The sequence below is a fragment of the Pteropus alecto genome, unplaced genomic scaffold (genome assembly GCF_000325575.1).
Source record: "Pteropus alecto unplaced genomic scaffold, ASM32557v1 scaffold75, whole genome shotgun sequence".
In the NCBI taxonomy this organism is placed as follows: domain Eukaryota; kingdom Metazoa; phylum Chordata; class Mammalia; order Chiroptera; family Pteropodidae; genus Pteropus; species Pteropus alecto.
Window position 1 is genome coordinate 31,677,975 of NW_006440638.1, and position 27,084 is coordinate 31,705,058.

The 27,084-nt window shown below is 44.7% G+C and overlaps 1 protein-coding gene across 1 annotated transcript; it reads right to left on the minus strand.

The window, feature by feature from the left end:
• Positions 1-665: 665 nt before the first annotated feature.
• Positions 666-25,938, minus strand: TMEM40 (transmembrane protein 40). Its single transcript, XM_006917636.3, has 12 exons — positions 25,868-25,938; positions 12,926-13,006; positions 12,124-12,273; positions 9,596-9,685; positions 8,400-8,453; positions 6,173-6,208; positions 5,744-5,776; positions 5,331-5,378; positions 2,668-2,739; positions 2,507-2,581; positions 1,948-2,010; positions 666-1,244 (listed from the first exon to the last, which is right to left on the minus strand). The coding sequence occupies exons 2-12, from the start codon at positions 12,996-12,998 to the stop codon at positions 1,225-1,227; spliced, it is 714 nt and encodes a 237-aa protein (XP_006917698.1). The 5' UTR covers positions 12,999-13,006; positions 25,868-25,938; the 3' UTR covers positions 666-1,224.
• Between the last annotated feature and the right edge of the window lie 1,146 nt (positions 25,939-27,084).

Below are 27,084 nucleotides of genomic sequence, written 5' to 3' on the forward strand. Positions count from 1 at the left end.
TGAGCTGGCTGTGAGAATTAACCAGATAACCTATGTGACTGTATCTGGACCATCATAATCACTTGAGAAAGTGTCCTCCAGTCTATGAGTTCAAGCAAAGCTCCCACTTTTCTCTTCTGCAAGTTGAAGAGTTCTTGTTTCTTTAATCATTCTTCATATTCTTACTCTGGTCTCTTCTGTGTGTTCTCAGTTTATCACTGTTGCTCTTAATATGTGAGTCTACAACTTAACACATGCTATTGGTGTGGCCTGGCCATGTAAAGCAGGGCCTACCATCATCTCCTTCAGTCTGGACTCTGCACCTCCATTAATTCAACCCAAATTTAAAATAGATTTGTTTCGTGCCCTTGTCTCACTCCTATGGTATTTATTGAGCTGAGAGTACCTAACAGTCCCAGATTTTTTCACCAATATGTTTGCAAAACCCTGTCTCCCATTCTGAACCTGTGCAATTGAAGTTTTGGACCTAAAATGAGGGGCTTTACTTTAGATGTATTCCCTTCTGTATTTTATCATGTAGGACAAGGTGCCCGCCCTGACTAGATGGGGTCAAAGAAGACCCCAAAGGTATTCTTGCATTCAAGAAATCGAAAGAAATATTTTACTGACTCTTTTGAGTCCAGGGAAGAAAATGTTTATTTGAATCTCAATGGAGTCCAGGGCTGCAGGGCTGGGACTAGTGATGGCACAGGTGATTGAGCCCAGATGCTGTGGCTTTAGTGCCCAACATCTCACCTACATCAGCTTCACAGGGGTTAGGGGGGCAGTGGCGACATAGTGGTTCCCTGCCTCAGGGAAGTGGACTGTTAGTCTGTCCTGGGATGGCTCGGTAGGACCTGAGAGCACACCAAGACAGCCCGGGGATTTGAGGGAAACCAAGAGCCCAGACATGTGACATACAGCTTTCAGGGCCCAGGGATCTCCTACTGTCTCCTGAGAGCAGCGACGTCGCAGAATCTTCTTGTTGTTCCAGGTACCACGGAGGGCTCAGTCCCAGCACTCTCCCTCTGCCTTCCATCCTGGCAGCTGGATTGCATGCCGACATTGCCCAAACGACATCTTGGCCCGGGCTAGTGCCAATGTGCAGACCACGAAGAAGGAAAAGTGCTCTCTTTATTGCTCTAGCCTGGTCTGCCATGTGTCTCCCAGGATGTTGCTCCATGCTCAGAAGATGTAGTGGCAGTCACCCTGGAGCCTGGCTTGGCTGCCTGCCTGGTACTGGCCTCAGTCGGTCCTCCTGAATCCTGGAAAGGAAAGCCCACAGGATGGCATAGGATTCTGAAGGGAGTGGGGCCTCATCCCCATCATTACCCTAGATGCCTAAATACCCCTCATAGCTGGAATAATGTAGTTCCCCCAGAAGCCACGAGTCTCCATGACCCACAGCCATTGAGTTAAAGGAGACAGAATTCCCAAGCACAGAGATACACAGCCCCCTGGCCTCTCAGTTTTGAGACATAATAGTAGGCAACAGAGCTGCTGGTTATGAAAGAGGTTCTCCTTTAGTTCATCCAGCCACTCTAGTGACCCTGGGCAAGTCACTCCACCTAAGTCTCAGTTTCATTAGACAAGCGTAAGATAAGTAAAGCCCACCCTCACCTCCAGTTGCTATTAGGGAAATAAAATCATGGAGAAGATAGTATTTGGGGAAATGTAAAGTTATACGACAGAATACCCAGATTCCCTTCACTTTTCTGCAGTGTTGCACACTTAAAGACTTCTGCATCCATTCCTCACATGGTTTTCACAATACCCTTGTATAGTAGGTGTTATTATATCCATTTTCCAGTTGAGGAATTTGGGGCTAAAAGAGGCTCCAGGGACCCACAGCTGGTAAATTGGAAGAGGCAGGACTTGAACCCAGGCCCTAACTTCAGGCCCTGTGTTCTTTCGTCATTGACCCTGATATGGAGAGAGAAAGTGACATAGGAAGAATGTAAAAGTTACCCATCAGCCTGAGCTTCTGAAACAGGGGGATGAAGCCTTGCAGGACACTGTGGATCCGGTACACTGCTCAGAGATGAAGAGAAAGGTGACTGAGCTTTGTGTCTCCTCAACGGTCTTGGGGTCAGATATCCTCCAACCCACCCTGGACCAAGGCCTACCTCACACAAACAAGGCTCTAATGGTGGAATTTCAGGCAGCAGGTTAAGCTTAGATAATAGTACTAGAGACTTATTATTAAAAACAACAGCCTCAAATAGTAATAACAGTGCCAGGAAATGGTGAATGTAGTACCCAACCCCATTAACTAACTTGTTTTTTGGTATCTGCCTAACTGTTTGTTTGCCACTTTCAACTGTTTTTGTTGCATTTTTACAGAGCTGCCTGTTTTTTCCACAAGGTTTTGCCAACAACCTCACATTGACCTTGAAAGCAGTCAGGAAGAAAACATGAGCATAAGGAAATCTTTAAAAAGTGTTTAGGTCATGACTTTCTGGCTCTTGGTGAGTATCTGTGGCCAGTCCAGCCACCACCCTACAAGAGATGGGGGTGAGGTGCTTACCCAGACCGAAATAGATGCCAACGGTCTCCAGGGAGGCAAAGGTGAGTAGGCCGACCCCAAGGGACATGAACCAGTCTGCAAGGGCAGCCAGGGAGAGAATGGTTAGCCTGCGAGTCTGGAGCCCCTCTCCCTCATTCCCTTTCCCACAGCTCCCCACTCACCTGCGTAATAGTGATAACACACCAGCAAGGCCCCGATGGCAAAGCAGAGGAGGACGAAGTGGAAAAACTCATCTGTAAAGGCAGAGGAGGTGGGGAATTTACTATTTGCTTCTTTCTCCTCCTTTTTAAATTACTAAACCTATTCCTGTCTCTGTTGAATAGCCTCTCCCTCATTCCCTTTCCCACAGCTCCCCACTCACCTGAGTAATAGTGATAACACACCAGCAAGGCCCCGATGGCAAAGCAGAGGAGGACGAAGTGGAAAAACTCATCTGTAAAGGCAGAGGAGGTGGGGAATTTACTATTTGCTTCTTTCTCCTCCTTTTTAAATTACTAAACCTATTCCTGTCTCTGTTGAAATGTAGCTTATTCAGAGTCAGTACTCCTGACCAGCCGGACTAAAACAGCACCCCAAGCCCCACCCCTTTCCAGCCTTTATCTCACTTTATTATTTTTCTAACACTTATCACCACTCGACTGGTTATATTTTCGTTTCTGTGTTTATTCTCTGTCCCTGTAACTGAAGTAGCCAGGTGCCCAATACTGTATTTGTGGAATAAATGTTAAATACAATTGTAAAAAATGCAAACGTGTCAAGTTTAATAGTTTCACATTGCCCCATTCTCTCTTCCTAATCCCATTCCTTAAAATTAAGCCGTGACTGGCAAAACCTTTCCAGGCACATACATACGACACATTTTTAAAAACAAAAGCAGGATCAATTCGTATACCTGCTTCTCTGTGATTTACTTTTCCCCTCTTGTCAATAAATTGAGGCCATCTTTCCATTTCAGAGAATATATAGATCTGTCCTGCTTTTTTTGATGGCTATATAGTGTTCCATGGTATAAAGTTACTCTAGTTTATTTAACTAGTCCCCCACTGATGAACCTATTGGTGTTAGATAGTTGTTGTTACCACCAGTGTTGCACCAAACATCACTACACACGAACCTTCATGCATTTGTGCAGGTATTACTGTGGGCTCAATGCCAAGAGGTGGAATTGCAGGCTTGGAATGTTATTAGCAGAATGTAGTTAATAGAGATAGAGGATCTGAGAGTCAGGGACCGTGCCTTGGGCAGAAATTTAGGGGCTGTCTGTGAAAGAGGCCCTCCTGCACTTTGCCTGGCACACAGGAGTCATCAGGGTAAGAACACAGAGGCCTTGTCCTAGTAAAGGGGCTGTGATTAGAGGAGACACAAACAAAGATTTCAAAAAGAAAGAAAGAAAAAGAACAAACAGAGGACAATGCAGAGAAAGTTTCCTGGAATGAGGCAGGCTCCCTGAGTGGGTGTCGAGGCTGCCGGGAATGTGTCTTAGTTCAGTCCAGGTCAGCCACTGATGTGCTGTGAAGCTTTGGACAAATGTCCCGAGCCTTCTGAGTCTCAGTGTTCACACTGAGAAATAGAAGAGAGCAACGTCTATGCCACTGAAAGGAGTGATGAGGGTCTCGGATAGGAGAGCGCTTTGTAAATGGAAGAAGGCAGTGTGATACCGCACACATACCACTGCTGTCGAGGGGCATTTCGAAGGCAAACGAATAGATAGTGAGGAGGGTATTTCTGTCCTCTGCCCAGGGAAAAAATTAGAACATTCATGGCTCTAAATTCAGTTTACCCTTTAGGAAAAAATGTACATTATGCAGAAATGGACTTAATGTTTAAGAAAGCATCAGGCTTAGGTCTCTCCGGAGTTGTGAAAACTGGGAGGCGGGGGGTGGGCGAGGTGGATTAGAGAACTCTTTCTTTCTCTCTTCTTCACCCAATTTTTCCGAAATATAAAATGAGTTCCTAACAGAGAAGTTCTCCCTGAATCTTATTTTCAGTTTTCTTGTGAATAAATATTTAGAAAATACAAGGTTTTGAGAGATTGGAGGGACATCAACAAAATGCAAGATCAAATAGAGAACCGGGTGGATAGGATAGCTTGGTCTGAAAAAGCAAGAAATCAGAAACAACCTAAACATCTGTCAAGTGGGGAATAATGAGTACGTCACAATGTACCCATACTGTGGAATTTTATGCAGCTGTTAAGATGTCGTAAAAATTCAGGAATCAACGTGACTGGGGAAGTCCAAGTGGGCTTCGTGGAAGAATGAGAGTTTGAGCTGAGCCTAAGAGAGAGTCAAGGCAGCAGGAGTTGAATAAAGGAGAAGGGCGTGTGTGGTGAGTGTGTGTGTGTGTGTGTGTGTGTGTGAGAGTGTGTGTGTGTGTGTTTATGCTACTTGTGAGGCACAGCATGAGGGAAGGAAGTGAGGCCGAGGCACAGACCCAGTATAGTGAAAAGTTGGTTCAACCATGTGAATGGAGGGGCTACTGTGAACTAGAAGTTTTGGAGGCCAAGGAGATCAGGTCAGGACAAGGACTCCAAGGTTATATACGAGCCCAGAGAGACCTAGAGGATCATTCTGGTCTGGTTTTTCTCAGATTTCAGCCATCCACGTACCACCTTTGTGGGTTTTGCCCTTTCTCAGTACCACTGCTCACCATCTTCGCAATTTCATCCTAACCCAAGGACTATCCACACTAATATTTACTTAACATTTTTCTTTAAACAGTAATGGGCTACAATTACTGCTGTTCTAGGCCACCAGCTTACTTTCTACCTGTAGAAATTTGGACCAGACAGGTCGGCGCAGCTTTGAGACACCAATTTCCTTACCATCTTTCTTTATCTTCAGTCTTCTTAACTCAGAGGCCTCCACTTCTCCTTAAGACCAAGAGAGAAATGTGTGTTTTAACTTTGGTGTGGAATAGCAGGTGGGATTTTTCTCTTCTCTGCTTCACTGAGAATGGCTCTCCTGGGTTCTTTTTCCTGGGTCAAGGCAAAGCTGTGAAAATGGGAGTGGCTGTCCCTAGGATCCTCACTGACCCCCTCCTCCCTCCACAGGCCTGACTCCGTGTTCTGTTGCGTTTCCCCTGAGCTTGGAGGTCCCTTTCCTGAATTAAGCGATACTCTGGCTGATGATGACAGCCCTGCTGAGTCTGACCCACCCTCCCAGGCAGGCTGTGGCCCCACCTCACCCCCCTGGAATCAAGGCTGCCTCCTGCCTCTGTTTGGACCTTGCTACTTACCACTTGCTGGGTCTGAGCCTCTCTTTCGGAGTCCTGGAAATTAGAAACTCAACATTAGTGCCCAGGCCAGCTTGAATTTCTAACAGCTGCCTCCACCCTGGAGGAGGCAATAGGTGACCTATGAAAATGCTCTCTGTCAAATGCACTCTGTCAAATGCCCACGGATCTTTCTATCTATCTATTGATGGTTGTAATCTCTTTGCCTCTTGCCTGGACCCTCTTTCTAATCTCCACCGGCTCCCTGCCTTATGTCTCAGCCAGCCCCACCTGCTTGCTGAACCCAGCTCAGAGCTCCATATCCCCAAGTGGACTTGTCCTGTTGTACAGCCATGAACCCTGATAGCAGCTGGTTGTCTCTGAGGAAAGACAATGCCCAGACCTCATTCAACACCAACACCAATAACCCCTCTCCCCTAACTGGACACTCACTTGATTCTCCAGAAGGTACCACTTCTCCAGGGATACCTGCACAGAAGGAAAATCAGTGATCACAGATACATTATCCTCTGGGTGGGGAGCAATTACACTGTAAAGAAGGTAGAGCTCACTCAGAGACTTTCCATTTAATCTGAGTAGGCTGAATGGTGCCTAGAGCAAGCTGGAGGTTCCTATTCCATCTAAAGAGGCAGTTGCCACCCACTAGCCGCTAAAGCTGTTGGAGGAATGCCTGCCCAGTGTTACAGGTCTTCCAATTTCCCACAGGAAGCCACAAACTTCTTGATTATAAAAAAGGTTGCCAACTCTTGTATTCCAGTGAAGCAAAGAGTTTGTGAGATATGACATTATTTTATATGTTACTATGTAATGAAAACCACTGCCAATTATCATTGTAAGTTGCCAGTGATTTAAAAATACAACCCGATTTCAGATATGTTGAAATGTGAAAAAGTATGAGTTGTAGAACTGATAAAATATATTAATAATAGTTTTTAAAAATACATCGTGAGCCAGATAAAATACATTTGCACACACATGAGCCACCAGTTTTCAACCTGTGCCCATTCATGCCTATCCAGAGTCAGGTGATAACATCTATCTCCAGCCCCATCAGGCCCTGAGCTCCCGGGAGCCATGCTGAGCTGTACATGGCAGCCCAGCACCTCACCCTGAGTGTCAAGCACCTTGTCTGGATGAGCTGAGTACTATACCTAGCTTGAACTTCAGCCTCCCCAGCAATCTGGTCTGGAGTGCCCCCACCCCACTCACCTTCTGGTTCTTGGTGCCTATTCTAGTTCCCGATGACCTCTCTCCTAGCTTGTCAACTCCTTTCTCTTAAAGGCAGGCAGAACCTCTTGTAACCATCCCCTACCATCCTGTATATTTCTTGTCCTTTAGGTCAGCCCCAAGCCATGAACATCAGAAGAGGGCACTCAGCACACAAACAATAAACATTCAGCAAGCTCAACTGCTTTTAGAGCTAATATGCAAATGGGAACACCATCTGCAAGGGACTTCAGAAGAGGGCACTCAGCACACAACAATAAACATTCAGCAAGCTCAACTGCTAATATGCAAATGGGAACACCATCTGCAAGGGACCAAAAAATAACCAGTACCAAGGGTGCAGAGAATATACCAAGAAGAGCATAAAATGAGACTCCAACAGTGTAATTTACTAAGTATCTCCAATGCCTTGGGGGCAAGGGTGGAAGCACAAAGTAATTCACAAATATGTGACAATAGCTAAATTTTCTACAGTAAATATGAATTACTTTTATGAAAAAAAAAATTTTAATATATGTAAATATCGCAGTTTCTCTCTCATTTTACACCCAATAAAACATTTCTTTCATACTCGAGCATTAAAAGCATTTTTCTAAACAAAGTAATACTTGTTTTTGTAAAAAAAAAAAAAGAAGAAAGAAAGAAAGAAAGAGAGAGAGAAAGAAAAAAAGAGAAAAAAATTCACATAAGCAAATAAAACACTTTAAAATTTACCCAAAATGCTACCACCTACAGGCAGCCACTGGTAATGTCTTGATGCAGAACATCAAAATATTTCATTTGCGTTTCTTCAAATGTATACATAGTGTTTCTGTTGTTTTTCTAGGGTTATTTTCAGGACTTAGGAGACTAAGTAGATTATAGAAATATTGGATTAAACAATGTTAAACAGGTTTTCTTATCTGGCCACGTGCATCGGTCAGGTTTTTCAGAAAATTGGTTTATTCCTACAAATTCCCTCATTTTGCCATCGTGCTACTAAGCAAAGGGCCATAATATTTAGATCTTGCTGTAATGGTAACGATGCTTGGAGACAATTATTTCATAATATGAGTTTTACAGAGATCAGATCCTTAATTTTCTCTTGCAGGTGAAAACAGCCCAGTATTCCAAGAGAGTGTGTGCTGATCATGTCCCATTTTGCTGGTTGGAAAGCTGAGGCCCAGAAAGGTTAAGTGACTGGTCAAGGTCACTCTGCAAGTCAAGGTTACAGGTCAGAAGAGAACCTAGGACAGTCTCACCGTGGTGCAAAATGCCTGTCCTTATCCCCATCTGCTGATGTAACCACTCACCTTGCCACATCTCTATATTTGCTCATGACTTTTCAGCTCATGAAAGGCACTTATGATTTCGTTTCTGCCCAACAAACTCCTAAGCCCTCATGTCCTTTGTCTAATTCTGTTTTCTCCAAAGCCACTGGACAATCAAATACCTCCATAGAGTTGAAGCTCATCCTTTGAAATGTCAGGGTCCCCATGCTCAGCACCTGGGTGGAGATAAACCCCATTAGTCGTCTCTCTCAGCTGGATTTAGGGCAGCTTCCATCTCCCACCTGCCTGAAGCCTTAAAAAGTCATATAGTTTTTGTGCTGGGGGTGAACTGGGCAGTCTTGAAGAGGCAAGACAGCCTTACAAGTGCTTTCTCTTTACTCTGTCGGACTCCCCCCAGCATACTCAGAGGTGGCCGTGTCCAGTTTACCAAGAAAGAATCATGAGCCTGAGAGACCGGGACCTCATTCAAAGTCATTAATAATAGTTGCCATTTATTGAGCACTTTCTATGTGCCAACGCTGTACAGAGTAATTTATATTTAATATTTCATTTGATCTTCATGGAAATCCTATGAAGAAGGTATTAGTACCTCTTTCTCGTTCATTTTACAGATAAGGAAACTGAAGCTCACAAAGTTCAATTATTCCCTGAAGGTCACATAATCAGTACGTGACAACTTCAGAGTTCAAACTCAGGTCTGTCACCAAAGCCTTCAATCTTAATCATTTTTTTATCTCCAGAAATAGAACCCAGAGCTCAACTCCAACTTCATGGGCAGCATTTGTTAAACACTTCATGTGTGCCAGTATCTGTACTAGGCATTAATCTCAGCTCTTTCCCCCGTATTGTTTTCTTCCCATGATCTATTTGGGCTAAAATTTATCACTGTTCTGTTTAGGTTTTGCAAAAATTTTCTTCTGATTGTAAAAGTAAATCATGCTCATTGTAAAATATTTATAGTATAGATAGTTCAAAGAAGAGAAAATCACCCATAACTTAAACTATCCACAGATAACCATTATTAACATTTGGATAGTTTTTCTTCTGGTCTTGTTTATAGCCACCTATGTGTGAATTTTTACAAAGTGTATATGAGATCAGACAAATGATACGATTCGATATCTTTCTTTTTCACTTCAGAGAGATACAAAGAACGGAGCTCTAACCAGGACAGGGTGCAGCATCACTATCTAATTTGCTGTTGTTGGACATAAGGTTGTTTCCCATTGTTGCCCTACTACAAACAATATTGAGAGGAACATCTTCACACAGACAAGACATGCTCAGTTCCATTGAGAAACTCAGTCCCATTGTGAGCCTAGTGGGCAAAGGAGAAATGGTAAGGCCTATTGCCTACCGGGTGAGCAGCCCCTGTGAGGGTATCCAGTCCCCTGGCTCTGCCGACTTTTTCTGGTTTCTCTGGGGTGCTGGTCCTCATCACTGTTCTCTGCAGGGAATAAACACAAGCTGTAGGAGAGCCTCGGCCTGAAAGAAGCCTGGAAGATGCTTATTCTGATGTTCACTCTCAGAATTTAATTTATGCGAGGAGTGTGGGGGAAAGAGGTCTGCTTTGGTGGCTGAGAAAAAGAAGATCTGCCACAAACTTTCTGTGTGAACTTGGACAAATCACTTAATATTCCTGTTGCTGCTTTCATAATGCTTTCTTCATGACAAGTTCATACAAGGTATATTACTGAGATGGCTTCTCTCCCACCAAGTGCTGGTCTGTGCCATCTCTGTATCTCCACAAAGCCAAAGTGGCTCTATGTTTGTTCCTGCTATCTCCCACAGGGAATGCTCTTCCCATTTGTCTCCTTTATCCTGAAGGTTAAGCTGATGTCACACCTCCTATAAAAAGACTTTTCCAACTGCCCCAGCTCACACTCATCTTACTCTCCTTCCTCTGCATCAACTGTCTGTTTGACACAGTGGGCATGAGGATCGGTGGTTGTGGAGCTTGTCTCTCCAATCATCCCAAGCTCCCAAAAGACAAAGCCTGGATCCTCACTCTCCCAAGGGTATCCAGCCTGGAGCAGGAGCCTGATTAAGACTTAGAGAATGATTGCATCATTTATACTTTTCGACTGGTCAGCATTCCAGGAATTCAGGACTAGAAGTTTCTAGCCCCACGTCCAGAGGACTCCGTTTCCTCAGGATGACCAGGGTGGCTCCAGCAAGACTGGTGTCCCTCCACATGTTTGGGGGCCTGCTGCCCCATGGGTAAATTTTAAAATTCCAGAAAACTGGGTTAACTATGCCTAAAAATCAGTGCATATATGATCTCGGCTAGATGCAGAGAAAGAGGTATCAGGAATTACATCAAGATATTGGTATTTATCTCAGAAGATAGGATTTGGGGTGGCTACCAATTTCTTCATTTCTGTTATTAATATCACTTCTTCATTAACATTTTACAAATATTAATTCATGCCAAAAAGAGAAGCTTATTCATTGAATTTTGCAAAATATCAAACAATACAGAAAATAACGAAAGCAAAATTTACTCCAAATTCTATCAGCCAGAGACAACCTGTATCAATATACAAATGAACATTGTTTTAGTCTCTATATTTTCATAATACATAATTTTTAATGAAAGGTATTATATAGAATTATATGCTGTGTAAAATAAGGACAATTTTTGTATGTACTCTCTAATTTAACTATTTAAAAAGTTAACCCTGGCAGAAGGAGTCACAGTTTGTTGCTAATACCCCCGGTATCCATTACAGAGCTTGGTACTCAGCAAATATTTATTGAATAAATTTAAGGAAAGATAAAATATGTGTTTAGTGGTTATCTCTGAGTGACGAAGCAAAGGATGATTTTTTTTCTTCTTTCTACTTCTTGATATGTTCCGCATTTTCTACAACATGCCTATGCATAATCTTTCACAATAAAAAAAGTTTTAATTAAAAAATAACAAGATACATTAAGAACAAAAAAATACAGGGAGAGCAGCGCCGCATGCCAAACTGTGAGTTAGGGTCCTGCGTGTAGAGGAAGAAGGCTGGGGGCTGCAGTGAGGCACCCAGGCTTGGGGCCTTGAGGCCACTGTCTGAGCCTGAAGAATGGGCACGGTCTGAGTTCCAGCAACAGGCTAGCCATTGTGGATCAGACACTCGGATCCTGAATATCAGTCTGTCTCTGTGTGTCTGTGTTTATTTTCCTATTGCTATCTCTTAGAGTTCAGGCCCACTGAATACAGCCAGTCCCATGTGTGCTGTGGAGACAGCGGGGAAGCAGCTTATGGGGGAGACATTTGTGGGAGAACAGCGCCCTCTAAGGGTCATCCAGACTCAGAAGGCAGGTTGGCCCCTCCCACCAGGGTCCCCCTGCAAGAGTTCCACTGTACCTGGAAGCCCTTCTTCCAGAGCTAAACTTCATAGAGGGTGGGTTTGTATACTTTTTAATAAGGACAGTGGCTTCCTTTCCAGTTTCCTGAGGAGAATGGCTACACACAAAGCCACTGGACCCGCTAACTACTCTCCCTCCTCTGTCTGCTGAAATAAGCGTGGATGTTGTGGCTTTGAGCCCCAGCCTCATCGTTTGAAACATAAGAACATGAGGTCAGAGTGCCAGGGCTTTGCAAGTATTTTTTTAAATTTAGCTTGAGATTGCTTTCATCAAATAAAATCCCAGGCCCAGGCCTACTATGTTATATGTTCATAGTTCAGGCGGTCTGGTTGAGGAGGAGTAGACCAGAGCCAACTCTTAGGTTTCCCCGTCCCAGGAAGAGCTCAGGGGACTCTGGAAGGGACTGTGGAAAAACAGAATTGAAGTAATCAGGATGGGAGACTATGGGGCATGGTTGTTCCACATAAATGCTTTTCTTGAATAATATTATAAGAATATACACACATGTATATTTAATCTTTGCTATACCTGAGGTAGAGGAGGAGGAGGAAGAGGAGGAGGATGAGGATGAGGATGAAGAGGAGGAGGAGGTAGAGGAGAAAGGCTTGTCTCTCTCATTTCGTTCTTGAGAAAAGACTCCGGCCTCCCCGTCTTGCTTGTGGAAATCTGTCTCTGCATCTGGGGGGCACATGCATGTAAGGATGAGTGTTTCCCGCCCTTCTCACCCCAGAAACCACCAAGGCCTCCCTAGGAGTCTACCTGGACTTGGGGAGCCAGCAGGAGCTGGTTTCTCCGCAATACTCTTCCCAAACCCTTAGGGCCGATGGAAGGTTCATTCGACCAGGGCTCTCAGAGGCCCTAGGGGCTCCAGGAAGGCCCAGGGCAGACATTTCTCTGAATATGGAGCCCAGAGAGAAGCTTCTAAGGGTGCTGTCCTGTCCAGAGACCACTGGACTGTGTAAGCAGTTGCCAACTTAGGATTCTCTGTAAATTACAGGGCGGGCGGGATCTGATCAAGCCCTGAACCTTCCTATCCCCCATCCTGGAGCATGCAGGACCCTCCTCACCTTTTAAGGACTCCCCCTAGTGTCAGTCCAAGCCCCCAGAGCCTCCTGGAGATGTGGGTAGCAACTGAGGGTCCCCACAACTGGAAAGCACTGGGGGGACAGACTGGACCAAGCACATATGTATGTGCACATGTGTGTAAAATCACTACTTCTCTAGAGGTTCCAACTGTGACTTGAACCTCAGCAGGGCCTTCTATTCTACCCACTGCTGGACTCCACCTCCTATGTAGCTTTTCCCAGAGGGTCAGAAAAGGCAAACATACGGTCAAGATCATCTGTTTCTTTGTGAACTCGACTGTGGTCTTGAGTCTGGGAGGAGAATCCCGAAGTCTCCATGGCTTTCCCTAGAGGAATACAATATTAAATAATTGGTATTACCTTAGTTAATAACGTTAACATATAAAGAGCTCGGCAAATAAATAAGAAAGGGGAAAACACTTCAATTAAAAAGGTATAAGAAGAACAATTTACAAAAAAAAAAAGAAATACAAAATTAGGGAAATTTGAATAATGATCATCTTTTGACAATATTAATAAGTTGTTTATTTTAACAAATAGACTTTAGTTTTAGAGCAGTTTTCGGTTCTCAGCAAACTGAGTGGAAGGTACATAGATTTTTCTATATACATCTTAAATCCAAACATGTGTAGCTTCCCCCATTATGAACATCTCCGCCGGAGTATTTATGTTTTTCAGGTGTGATAGTTATCTTGAGGTTATATTTATTTAAAGTATCTTTAAATTTAGATATAATTACTGAAATATTTATGATAAAATTATATGATGTCTGGGACTTGCTTCGAAATAATTTTGTTGGGGAGTCAGAGGGCACAGGTGGGGGTCCAGATAAACAGATATGACATCAGTTAATAGTTGTTGGAGCTACATCAAAATATAAAGAGTGGTTTTCTCTGGGTGGTGGTATTATGAGTATTTTTAGTCTTATTTGTACTTTGCATTTACTAAATTTTAACAGTATTGTTTTTGTTATAATAAAATAATTAATGTTTTTAATTACTTAAAAATGCCACTTTATATCAGTATAGTACTTAATGGTTTTACAAAGGGCTATGTGTCTATAATTCCATCTGAGCCTCATCATAAACTAGTCAGGTAGGAAATGGGATTGATTGCTCCTCGCATTTGAATTGTAGTTTTTAAACAACAAAACTTTCCAAAAGATTGTCTCATTTGAGACTTAAAATAACCCTGCAAAGTAAATTGCATTATCCCCATTTTACAGGGGAGGAAACTGAGGCCCAAAGAGATGAAGTGACTTGCACAAGTTAGGACTCCTGACCCATATTCTATTTAATGCACCTCAAAATGTTGGTTAGGGTCACGAAACTGCTCAAGGGCCACCATGGAGTCGAGCCTCCCAGGAAGGGAATGCAGACCGTCTCCTACGGACAAAGATCACTTCCACTTGAGAATCACTGGTCTAGACAATCTACTCTTTTTAAGCTTTAATTTTATTTAAAAAAAATTTTTGACACACGGAAGAATAGGCAATATGATTGAAGAAAGATGCTACCCTGGTGGGTTTGAAGATGGAGGAAAAGGCCAGGAGCCAAAGAATGCAAGGAGTGCAGCTCTAGAAGATAGAGAAGGCCTGGAAACATTCTCTTCTAAACCCACTGGAGGGAGCTCAGCCCCAATTTCAGATTTTGATTCTTAGAACTGTAAGATAATAAATTGTGTGTGTGTGTGTGTTAAAAAATTAGAATTGGCATATAACATTATATTAGTTTCAGATATGTAACATAGTGATTCAATATTTGTATACATTGCAAAAAGATCATCGCAATAAGTCTATTTAAAATCCGTCACCACATGTAATTACAAAATACTTTTTTCTTGTGATGAGAACTTTTAAGATCTACTTACTCTCTTAGCAACTTTCAAATATACAATACAGTATTACTCACGATAGTCATCATGCTGTACATTATATCTCCAGAATTTATTTATTTTGTAACTGGAAGTTCATACCTTTTAACTGCTTCATCTATTTTGCCCATCCCCATCCTACTCCTGACAACCACCTATCTGTTCTCTGTATCAATGAGTTCGAGTTGTTTTTGTTTTTGTTTTACTGGAGAATCTACTCTTCATCCATCACAAGACCTTGGCAAGGCAATATCTTTTCCTGTGTCTCAGAGCCAGACCAGCTGGGTTTGAATCCTGACACTTCCAGCTGTGGCACCTGGGTATGTTCTTGAACCTCTTGCTATGACTCAGGTTCCTCTTCTGTAAAATGGGGACAATAATCGTATTGTTGTGAAAATGGAATGAGTTGAAATACGTGAAGCACTTAGAGCAATGCCTGGTACAGAGTAAATATTGAATAAATGCTGTCTGAGATGATGACCATTATTATGACAAGGGAGAAACAAGACCATGTTTGTGTAGTGAGATGAACATGTGTTTTGGGGTCAGACTGATCCCACTTCTGTCATCCGAGCCAGGGATAACCTTGGGCAGGGCAGTCCCCTTCTTTAAGCTCTAATTACCTCAGTTGTGAACAGCGATGGCAGAGCATTAGCGAGGAAAGATAGCCAGTGTCTGCACTAAAGGAGCTCAGAATACATGAGTTCCCTCTTCTACAGGCCTCCTGTTACCCTCAGACACTTGGTGTCCAGCCCCAGCCCTGCCCATCCATGTCTCCTAAGCCTCAGGCTCTATTACTCCCTTTCTAGAATAAAAATTCCCATTTTTCAGGGCAGACTTCAGCAAAGCATTAGGAAGTTACTAGCCAATAAAACGAATTAATATTCAGGTATGAATGAATGATAACCATAAGCCTCTAGGGCAAACCTATATTTTGAAAAGAACTTTTTGTACATGGCATATATCCAATACATGTTTATTGGCTGAGATCATCTCTAATGGTGGAATTTCAGGTGAAGTGAAGGAAGAGATTTAGAGACATATGGGGGAAAGAGAGCTTCTGGCTGGTGCCAAATACACCAAAAGTTCACCAAGCTGGTCCTATCTCTTTCCTGCTCTAGCTGTCTCGGCCACTTGGCAGTCCCTGGTCACATACAGCATTTTCAGCATTTTCCTATTGTCAAAATTGTATTTGACCCTCCAGGCATAGCTCAAAATACCACCTCCTTCATGAAGCCCTATGCTGATTGCTTAACCAGTACCCTTCCTCCTGAACCCCACTCCATTAATCCTCCTCCCCGTACCACCCTTGGACTTCTTCCTTGCTAGCAGAACTGTAATTTTGTTTTTCCAGCTCTAGTTAGATACTCGTTTTTCTGGCCTTTCTTATAGCTGGAGGTGGCCATGTGACCCAGTTTTGGCTAATGAAAAGTCAGCTGCGATTCAGGAAAGGTTTCACTTCTCCTAACAAATGAAGCCAACAGGGCTGATGCTGTGACTTGCCTCTCCTTCCTTCCTCCAACATGCATGTGATGGCAGGAGCTACAGTAGCCATCTTGTGACCTTGAGGAAAAACCAAAGCAAATGCAGGGATGTTGTTTGAGCTGCTGAGCTCTTGCCAACAACTGCCTGCTTTCTTGTTATTTGGGAAAAATAGATGTTGTTTGAGCTGCTGAGTTGTTTGAGCTCAACAACTGCCTGCTTTCTTGTTATTTGGGAAAAATAAATCGCTTTTTGTTTAAGCCTCTATAGTCAGGATTTTTAACATTTGTAGCTAGCTAAACACAATTCCAACTGATACATAGTTCCTCTTACATTCCTACATTAATTGAGCACCTACTGTATGCTAGCACTAGGGATACTGTGGTAGGTAAGTCTTCAAGAAATTTCAAGGTAGACCAGGGGACTGTGGGAGCCCCGGGGCTAAATCAGACCCGGGTCAGTCAGGGAAAGTTCCTGAAGGAGGGTATGCTGGGGTGAGTTTGAAAGGACCAAAGAGAGCAATGTGCAAAGGCACAGAAACAAGGGACCCTGGCCCACATGGGAAACAGTTGTCAGGAAATAGCTGTAAAGAAAAATGGGATTTGGGGGAGACCCTAAGAACACCCCCACCCTGTCTTCAGCACATAGTTCTCCTGAGCCTTAGTCAACTCTGCCTTGTACCAGGCTCTTCTTTAAGGTAGGCACCTCGTTGCATAACTCTAGGGCCATCATCCCTATTCACCTTCTCAGCACTCAACGGAGAGTCTGACATACCCATGGCGTGTCTCCACTAGATCATGAACCGAGCCAGGGTTAGGGACTGAAGTTGATTCATCTGTGTGCCACCAGAACCCTGCACAGGGCCTGGCAGAAAGCAAAAATGAGGACGATGACAATAACAAACAAGTGCTTACTCTCTGCCAGGCAATCATCTAAGCATGTTACACGTGTCAACTCATGTATTCCTTACCACAGCCTTATGAGGGTGCACTATGGTTGTACCCATTTTATAGGTAAGAACATCGAGGCACAGAAAGACTAAGAAACTTGTCTAGGGCCACATAGCTAGTAAATGCTTGAGCAAGGATAGTTGCTTAGTCTACACTGGAGGACGAAAGGAGTGATGCTGACATCTCTTCCCAGGCCCCTATCATTTGTACCAGGAAAGAAGCCACTAAACGGTCATGGCAATGTTATGCAAATGATGCTGATTTGACTTAGGAGCCCTGAGCAAGTGTCCTCACAGCTAAGGGCACTTCCTCAGGCAGTTCTTCAGCGCACTGATCCATCAGGAGAGGGGGAATGGTAAACCTGAGGTAGCCCTGTTTCACCTTTCAGTGTCCTTGCCCCATCCCTCCTCCACCCATATTTCTGCTATGAGAAAGGATAAATAGAATTTTTAAAATTAAAACTCAAGGATCAGTGTGCAAGGCAATGCTTAATACAAAGGACAGAGCATCAGTGGTGGAACAGCAGGCACCACCGGCAGTGAGATGGCTGGGAGCAGTTTCTACAAGCTCTAGTTTAATACATGTGACTTTGAGCCAGGATGGACCGTGGGGAGTTGACAGGAGAAGTGAAGAAAGAAGAAAGCAAGAAGATGAGAAGGAAACGGCACATTCCCTCCAATCTTATTTTATTCATACAAGTCTTATTTTATGCAGGAAAAAAACTGAGGTTCAGAAAGACAAAGTGACTTGTCCAAGGTCTCTCAACTTGCAGATGGACTCAAATCTGACCCGTCCCAATAGAGAACCCCATTCCCCGGCCCTGGTTAGAGGCCTCTAGGGCCCCTCTCTCAGGTGGCCGCACATCTGAGGCTGATCCTACAAGGAAATCGAATGTCTGACTTCCTGGCACTTTTCTCCAAAAGCCCAGCCCTGCTGAGTCACTGGTGGTTCCAGGTCCTCTGCACCCACAAATCTGGCTAAACTGGATTTCCGTTCAGCCCAGATTTCTTAAGCTCCTGCTGTCACAGGTGCCTGGGCCCAGGGTGGGAAGGGATATTAGGAGATGCTGAGCTATCACAGCCTCACAGCACCTTCTCCACCCAGCTCACTCGATCCTCATACTAACCACGAGGGAGGCAGGGTGGGGATTGCTGTTTTATTTTACAGATGGGGAAACTGAGGCCTAAAAATGGAGGAACTTCCACAAGCTCACATAGCAACTCAGGGGCAAGGCTGGCGCCAGAACCCCGTCTCTTGATTCAGGGGCTGTTTATCTTTTCCCCAGTGTCCCACCCTGGAGGACGGGGACGAGGCAACTAAGAGTTCCCCGAACAGGCTGTCCTCTCGTTTCAGCTCCTGGACGCTGTCTGCTCCGCAGTCTGGTTCCTCAGCAATTCCCTCTGTTCTGTGAGATCCCAAATCCTCCTAATAAAGTCCTTTTTTGGTACCGTGAGGTGGTTTCTGTTACTTGTAACTGAAGCACTTTAGTTGAGATAAATGTGTGGGGAGGGCTCTGGGATTCTAGGCAGGGCAAAGCAGGGCTGGGGGCAGAAGGGTCCACAGATTTCACTCCAGCCTCCAGGGTGTGACTTGGGCAGGGCCCCTGACGTCCCATATATGAAGCGAGGCATTCTATCTCAACTCCAGGCTGGGTCGGGGACTTCCACTTCCCCTTCTTCCTCCTCCCTGTAACTGTCCAAGCAGCAGCGGCCCTGAATATCTTGTCCTAGAGACTTGTACACTTGCTGAAAACAAAGACCATCTTAGAGCTGGTTCAGCTCCTCACTGGTTTTCTATTGCTTCTGTAACAAATTCCCACAAACTCAGTGGCTTAAAATAACAACATAAATTCAGTGTCTCATGGTTCTGTAGGTTAGAAATCCAACACAGGTCTCCATGGGTTAAAATCAAGGTGTCTGCAGGGCTGACTTCCTTTCTGGAGACTCGGGGAAATTTAGTTTCCTTGATGCTGCTTTTATTTCTTCTCTTTCTCCTTCTCCCTCTCCTTCTCTCCTTTCCCTCCCCTCTTCTCTCCCTCCTTATCCTTTATCTCCCCTCTTCTCTCCCTCCTTATCCTTTATCTCCCTTCTTTTTCCAGCTCTTAGAGGCCACCCGCATTCCTTGGCTTGTGGCCCCTTCTTCCATCTTCAAAGTCAACGATGTGAGGTTCAGAGGCCACCCGCATTCCTTGGCTTGTCCATCTTCAAAGTCAACGATGTCAGGTCAAGTCTTCCCATTGCGCCACCCTAACCTCTATCAACGATGTGAGGTCAAGTCTTCCCATTGCGCCACCCTAACCTCTAACATCTGCCCTCCTCTTCCACTTTTAAGGACCATGTGACTACATTGGGCTCAGCCTGATCATCTGGGATTATATCCCTATGTTAAGGTCAATTGATGCGCAATCTTAATCCCATCTCCACTTTAATTGCCCTTTGCTATGTGACCTAACATAGTAACAGTTTCCAGGGATTAGGATACAGATATTTTTGAAGGCTATTATTGTGCCCACCACAGTCTCTAATCCCAGTGCCTGCCACAGCCTGGAGCCCTGCAGGTGCTGAACATCTCCCTCTCTTCGACTCCACCATGCTCCTGAGCCCCCAAACTTCCGAACAGGAAAAATGTCCTGACTCCTTCCTCCCTAGCCAGCCAAAGCGAAGCCTGTCCCATTTCCCCTTAAAGAAGGGCTAGTTTCTCTGTTCCCACTGCCTCCCTATAGGTTCTCTTGAGAGACCTATAAAGGAAGTGAGGGCTTTGGAGCTCATCATACCTGTGTTCTTATCCCTGCCCCCTTGCTGCCTGGCTCCTCTCGGCCCCATTTATAAAATGGGACATTAATATCTATTCCCAGAGTATGGTGGGAATTAAATAATATCGTGCCTATAATAAGGCTAGAATACTGGCACTTAATAAGTAAGAGTTTCCTTTCTCCTTTCCCATGCCCAATATCTCTCACCCTTGGCTCATGACCAGATTCCAGGAGAACAGGTGACAGTGCCAATTTCCAGGACTCTCTCCTCTAGAGGTTTTTCGCTCTGAGGGGCTGATGTTAGGAGCAAGGTTTGGGTTAGGATGTGGCTCAGGGAAATCTCTGTTGTTAACAAGGGCACCACACGCTAGGTAGAGTGTGGTCCACTCAGACCGCCAGAACCCCTGAGCGTTGCAATAGTCTCCCAACAGGCTTGCCCACCTCTGTCCACCCCTCTCTGCACACACTGCTGGATGGCCCTGGGCTTCAGTTTCCCCATAGGTAGAAGTTAGGCTGAACTCTACAAGGTTCTTCTAGCTCTGATATTCTAGGATGCTAATTCTCTCCTCTACTTAAAGTCTTCAAGATTCATGCACTCAATCAGCAAAGAACTCCGGACTCACTGTTGATGTGGCCTGCAAGAGGGCCCAGAACAGCACGTATCTATATCTTGAAGGGAACAGTAGGCCCTTGACATGCTCTAAGAAAAAAGGGGATTTTGTATTCAAATAATTTGAGACAACACTGCTTTCTATAGCCCCCTTCTTGGAGCTCCTCGGAGTGTAATTGTGTGATAAAGGCTCTGAGAAGGCAAGCAGGAAAGAATGTTCTTTCATTATTAAATCCAATTCAGTACCATGCAACAACACAGTCCTTTTCCCCAGAATGTGGTTCGGCATAGCTTTGAGAAATGCCGTCTGCTTCAATCCCTGATCTGCCTGGGTCAGTCTCTCTGTCCAAAAATCTAAGCCTGAGCACTATCCACTTTGGACAGTGCCAAACTTCTCTGTCCAGAGATCTTCCACCTCTCTATCAGGTCACCCTGGAGAGGAGAATGAATCAGAAACAACACCTAAGGGCATAAAACAGAAGTGGTCTTTCCACCAGCTCCAGGGCCCTGAGGTGTGGGTAGTGAACTCCCTGCACACTCAGGGTAGGGGCTGGGTAAGGGCTGGGGGAGGACACAGACTCAGCTGTTCTGAGACTGAGGGCCTGGCCCCTGCCCTGCCACTAACCCACTCCAGGTCCTTGGGCACATCACATTCCTCTCCTAGGTCCCTTTTCTTATCTACATAACAGGCAATAAGGTCACTCACTAAGGGTTTTGGTTCCCATGTGGAGTCGTGGATAGGAAAGTGTGTAGTAAAATTATCATGCTCTGAGCTAGGATGCTGTACTGCAAGGTATCTCAATTAAGTCACTCCGGCCATGGGGTCTGACAGAGCCCACTTCAAGTCGTGTTTCATCATTTTACTTCCACGCTCTGTGACTTTGGGCATATCGCCTCACCTCTCTGACCTTCAGTTTCCTTGTCTGTAAAATGGGGGTAGCGTCACTATCTTGCAGCATTGCTATGAGGATTCAGACTTAGATGCTGAGCTCCCTGGGACTAGGAATAATGTTTTCTTGCTCTCTTCTACATTCTAGCCCCTGGCTTATAGAAAGTGCTTCATAAAAAGAGATCATAAAGTGCTGAATTTGAGAGTTTAGAGAAATGATGTGAGGCCGGCAAAGTTTCTTTAGCACGCCCTTCTTCCCTTTAGAAGATCTCATACTTGTTCGCAACCCTTCTCCTTCTTCAGCGCCCTCCCCCTTTCTGCTCTCAGCTCACCTGAACCCTCCCCGACAACCAGCTCCCCAGATTTGGCGGTCTCTACCTTTCCCCAAGCTAGAATTCCACAGAGTTGCAGCCAGGAGGTCAAAACTGAGCCCCAGAAAAGGAAAGCGACTTGCCCAAGGCCACACAGCAAGCAGTCTGGATATGAACTCAGGTCTGAGGCTGACGTCCAAGTATGAAGGAAAGAAGGAAGATGCCACCATTTCCACCACCTTCGCCGTTTTGTCCCAAGTCTGTCCAGGCAGTTTGATGGTGGGATAACAGCCCACACTGCTCAGCCAGCTGACCACTAGCTAGATGGACCTGTCATGAATCTGGATGAACCTTGTGGCCACAGCACACCAAGGATGCAGCCAGGGCCAGGGGTTGCCCCTGAGGAGTGCGAGGTGGCACCTAGGCTGAAACTTGAAGTGACAAAGGGACAAAATCAAGTTTGTGCAGAAAGAGGATGGGTGGGCCCAGCTTGGAGGCTGTTCATACATAAAGACCTAGGATTGTTAAAAGACACTCTTAAAGGTAAGTAAATGTTAGCACAAACATCCTAGTGTCTAACACATAGTTGGTACACAATCAATGTTTATTAAAGTGCAACATGAGCCAACAAGGTGATAGAGCTACAAAGCAATGCTAGCACAGTCTTAGGTCATATTAATAAAAATACAGAGTCTACAGTAAGGAAAGTGACCCACATTCTACTATCCCCCATTCTGGGTTCAATCCTAGATCCTGCACAGAATAGAATCTGGACAAAAAGAGAGAATCTAGAGGATGTGGGGAGAAGTGGCTGGTGGAGCAGGGCACTCAGCCTAGGGATGAGCACTGCATGAGCAGACCTAGTCACTGTCCTCAAGTCTCTGCAGGACTTCTCCACGACAGGGGACAGGCAAGTGTCAGGACCTTGCGGAGCCACTAGGACAGATACCAGTAAATAGATAAAAGACTTTTCTTAAAACGACAGCTGTTTTGGGATAGTCATGAGCACCCTAACATGAGAGGTAGCAGGCTGAGGAACGGGAGGGGTTGGCTTAGGTGTTCTTAGCTTGGAAGATATTAGTCTCTCAGATAATAATCTCTAAAGTGCAGAAGGAAAATATTAGTTCATGTATTTCTACTTAATTTTTAACTAAAAATAATTAATAGTATACAGTTCAACTCTGATGTGCACCCTCGGGCATATGTCAGGCAACAAATGTCACGTCCATTAAATGGGGTCCCCAGAGCCCAGTAGGGAGCCCTGCTGTGGCCACATTTTCCATTTTCTACATTCAGCCTATTGCAACATATTGTGGTGTACTGGTGCTGGGTTGTGTGGATTTGAGATCAAACAATACAGCTTTAACTGAATCAGCCCCATAGCGTGGACAAGTGGCTTCAAAGAGTCCATGCAAAGAAACCACGGATGAAGATAACTCTAATCTAGAAAGTACAAGCAAGCAGCAGGAAATGTGTGAGACAGACCTGCTCCGGCTCCTCCTTCAATTTCTTCATCAGCCATGTTACCACGATGAAAATAACAATGAATGGGATCTCTCACACACACAATTGCCTACTGAAGCCAAAAAGAAAACTATTTGAAAAGTGGATTTCCGCTTATTATCATTGGTAAAGAAATTCACTCCAAGTGTATATTGGGCCTTAGACATTAGCTAATGGCCACATTACTCGGATATAATTTCTAAATCTATAAATACATATATGTTGGGGATGCCTACAGCATTTTTATGGAGAAGACTGCACAATCAAATAATGTGACAACTGTTGCTCCAGACCCTTAGACCCAACTAGGGGATATTATTTTCTGTTTGGGTTTTGGGGTCTAATCAGATTTGTTTCAGACTTAGGGACCAAGTAAAACTAGGCAGGAGTGTGGCCCCTAATAAACCTTTCTGATGCCCCCCAAATGTTTGAAAATTAATGAGAAGAAATCAAAAACTCTTAAAAGGTTTTCCCTGGCTCTGATTCTCCAAGGTGGGTGCCTGTTTAAACAGAGACAGTCCAATCTCCTCTCTCTGTCTCTCTCTCACACAACACACACACAACACACACACACACAAAACACACACACACACACACACACACACACACACGCACTCTAAACACGAAAGGAGGCATACAGTGCAGAGAAAGAGGTTGCTGGCTCTTGAATGTCAGACAGACCTGGACTCAGTTCCCCCCTTTACCCATAGCTAACTGTGAAGACCTCAGGAAAGTAACATCCATTCTTGGAGCCTCAGAATCCTCCTCTGGAAAAATGAGTATGTGTAGAACTCAACAATAAGATGATAACCCAATTTTAAAAGAATCAAAGGATTTAAATAGACATTTCTCTGTAGAAGATATACGAATAGCCAATAACACGTGGAAAGATGCTCGGCATCATTAGTCATTAGGGAAATGCAAATCAAAACCACAATGAGATATCACTTCACACTCAACGTAATGCCTAAGAAAAGAAATACAGACAATAACAAGTGTTGTCGATGCTGTCGAAAATTGGAGCCTTCATGTATTGTCAGTGGAATTGTAAAATGGTATAGCAGCTTTGGAAAACAGTTTGCCGGTTCCTCAAAATGTTAAACATAGATTTATCATATGACACAGCAACTTCACTCCTAAGTATATACCCAAGAGAATTGAAAACTTATGTCCACACAAAGACTTGTACATAAATGTTCACAGAAGTATTATTCATAATAGTCAAAATGTGGAAACAATCCGAATTTCCATCAACTGATATTCAATAGATACACAATGTGATATAATCATACAATACACTCTTATTCTGCCATAAAGAAGAAGTGCTGACACATGCTACAACATGTATAAACCTTGAAAACATTATGCTCAGTGGAAGAAGCCAGTCAGAAAGGATCTCTTATTGTATGATTCTATTTCTATGAAATATTTAGAAACATTTAGAATAAGCAAATCTGTAGAAACAGAAAGCAGATTAGTGTTTGTGGGGGGAGGGGGGCAAAGGGAGTGACTACTAAAGGGTATTGGGTTTATTCTGGGATGATAAACATGTTCTAAATTAGATAGTAATAATGGATGCCCTACTTTGGGAATATACTAAAACCACAGAATTGTACACTTTAAAAGGGTAAATTTTATGGTATGTGAATGATCTCTCAATAAAGTGTTGTTGTTGTTTTTTTTTTTAAAGAGAACTTCCCACATAGGATTGTTATGAAAGTAAAATAGGGCCTCTAGCAGGGTAATGCCCAGCATGAGCCCTGGAGTATATAGCCAGTGTGGTGGCTTTTCGAGGATTCCAAGATCCAGGTACCTTAGTGTTTTAGAGGGCTACACTAGTCTGAATTTTAGAAATTTCAGAGCCAGGAGGGAGTCTCATTATTTACAGATCTGCTTAGTTTGGACTCCAAACAGAACACTTCACTCAATATAATGCCCACTAACACATACTTCTGACTCAACTTTTTTGGTAGTTTCTAAAGAAAACAATAAAATAACAGGCACAAGATCATATATAACCTTTCTTGTCCCCCTTAAAAGAAAAATGGATTGGTTCGAGGCTTGAAAGCTGCCCCTGAGAAGAGGAGCTGGAATGCTCTGAGCAGAGGGGGCTCCCCTGATTTAGGATGACAGCCCAGGAGATAGAGAGGGAAGATGATGCTTGGACAGGGGCAGGTGGAGGCTCCCCTATAAGCCACACCACTTTGGTGAGCTTCTGACAGGCAGCAGGGCCCCCTCCCCCAAGGCTCAGCTCTCTCTGATCAGCATTTTTGCCCCAAAGGTAAATTTGAGCCCGAAACAGAGGAGACAACTGGCCTCATCCTCCCACATCTGACATGCCTGGCTCAGGGCCCACAGTGGTTTCCGAGGGGAGAACAAAAGGGTGGCTGCCTTTATTTACTGGTCAAAGCACAGAGGCTAAGAGGTTTGATGGGACACCCTTGCCTTCCAAAGCTCCCCTCCCCACAAGGGCAGAGTGGGAGAGGCCTTCAGAGATCTAGTTAAACTCTTCACAAATGGGGAGATTGAGGCTCAGAGAGGTCAAGGAGTTTTCTGAAAGTCCTACAGCAAGTTTATGACAGAATCAGGAGTTGGCCATCTGCTATGCTTGGCTGAAGCCTCAAAACAACCCAAGGGGTAAATATTTGTCATCCTCCCCAGATTTTTCCAGAGATGGTGACTGAGGTGCTCAGCCAGCTGGGAAGACAAAAAGCTGGGATTCAAATCCGAGCTCCCTTAGGAACCACAAAACATCAGCCCTGTTGAAAAGCCAGTTCTCTTAAAATTTAACCCCTCTCCCTGCCCCATGTTCCATTACCTGTGATCCCGAGGCCTGTCAGGTGCAAGGCGAACTGTGTGTGAACTGTGCTGATGCCAGCCTGGGCAGGGGAAGAGGACAATGGCCACACCCCCTGTGATGGGAGGGGGCAGGATGTGACTTGTTCCTGGGCCCCACTTGCTCACTGCTCACCCTAGTGGCATTCCTTCCTGCCAGAACTATTGGCCCCAGGAACTCCTGTCTGACTTGATTCTTCCTTATGACACCCCAGGACCTTAGATGGGGCTACTACACCCCAGACCCACCTCCTAGACCATGGCCATGCCCTCTGTTTCCGTCGGCTGTGCCTAATTCTAGGCAGAGATGAGGTGAGGTGTGTCCCAAGTCCCCACCTCCACCCAAGTTGTTAAGGCTGACTCAAGACCCAGCCATGTGGACCAACCTGATACTCCTGGGAAGAGTAAAGGTGAGCAGACAGCAGGAGAGGAGGCCCCAGGAGCTCAAGGGGCTGGGGACTCCTATAAGCAGACTGGCAGTGCCCTCTCCTGGTGAAGAAACAGGGTAAAAGCTAGAATGTCCACTGCCTTGTGAGATGTAAAACACAAGTCCCATGGAGTGAGGACTGACCTCTCACAGCTGAGGCCAGGAGTAAACCCAGCTCAGCCTGCTTCTGCCTCTCACTCATTTATCAAATACTCTGGAAGCAAGACAGTAAGCAAGTCCTACATCACCCTGGGGAGCACCCAGACCAGAAGGAGACAGGCCATGACAGGCTTCATGAGAGCAAAGCCCCAGGATCTGTGGGTTCCCAGGAGGGCTTCCTGAAAGAAGAGTCATCCAGATCCTAAGCTCGAGCCAAAATCTTGGAGTCATCCTTGATTCCTTGCTTTCTCATACTCTGTATCTGAATTATCTGGAAAGCCCTGTTGGACTCACCTTCCACATATCCTGAATTTGGCCCCTTCTCTCCATCTCTATGGGAACCACCCTGGTCTAGACAACACATCACTAGTCTCTCTGCTCCTGCCCTCAGCCCGTTGTCTGTTGTCATCACAGTAACCAGAAGGATTTCATTAAAACCCAACTCGGCTCAGGTCCCTCCTCCACTTGCACCCTCTCAGGGCTCCCACTTCACTCAGGATAAAACTCAAGTTTCTTACGTGGCCCTGCGTGATCTGCCACCCACCACCTCTTGCTCTCTCTGACCTTAATTCCTATGACTTCCTCTCTCACTCTGCCCCAGCCATACTGGAATG

What these genes read in the sequence shown, in the direction of transcription:
- TMEM40 (XM_006917636.3), bottom strand. Translation starts at nt 12,998, where the DNA reads ATGGAGACTTCGGGATTCTCCTCCCAGACTCAAGACCACAGTCGAGTT. An exon ending in CTCCTCCTCCTCTACCTCAG is followed by an intron (nt 9,686 to 12,123) that starts GTATAGCAAAGA and finishes TATTCCCTGCAG; the next exon opens with AGAACAGTGATGAGGACCAG. An exon ending in GTGTTATCACTATTACGCAG is followed by an intron (nt 2,582 to 2,667) that starts GTGAGTGGGGAG and finishes CTGCCCTTGCAG; the next exon opens with ACTGGTTCATGTCCCTTGGG.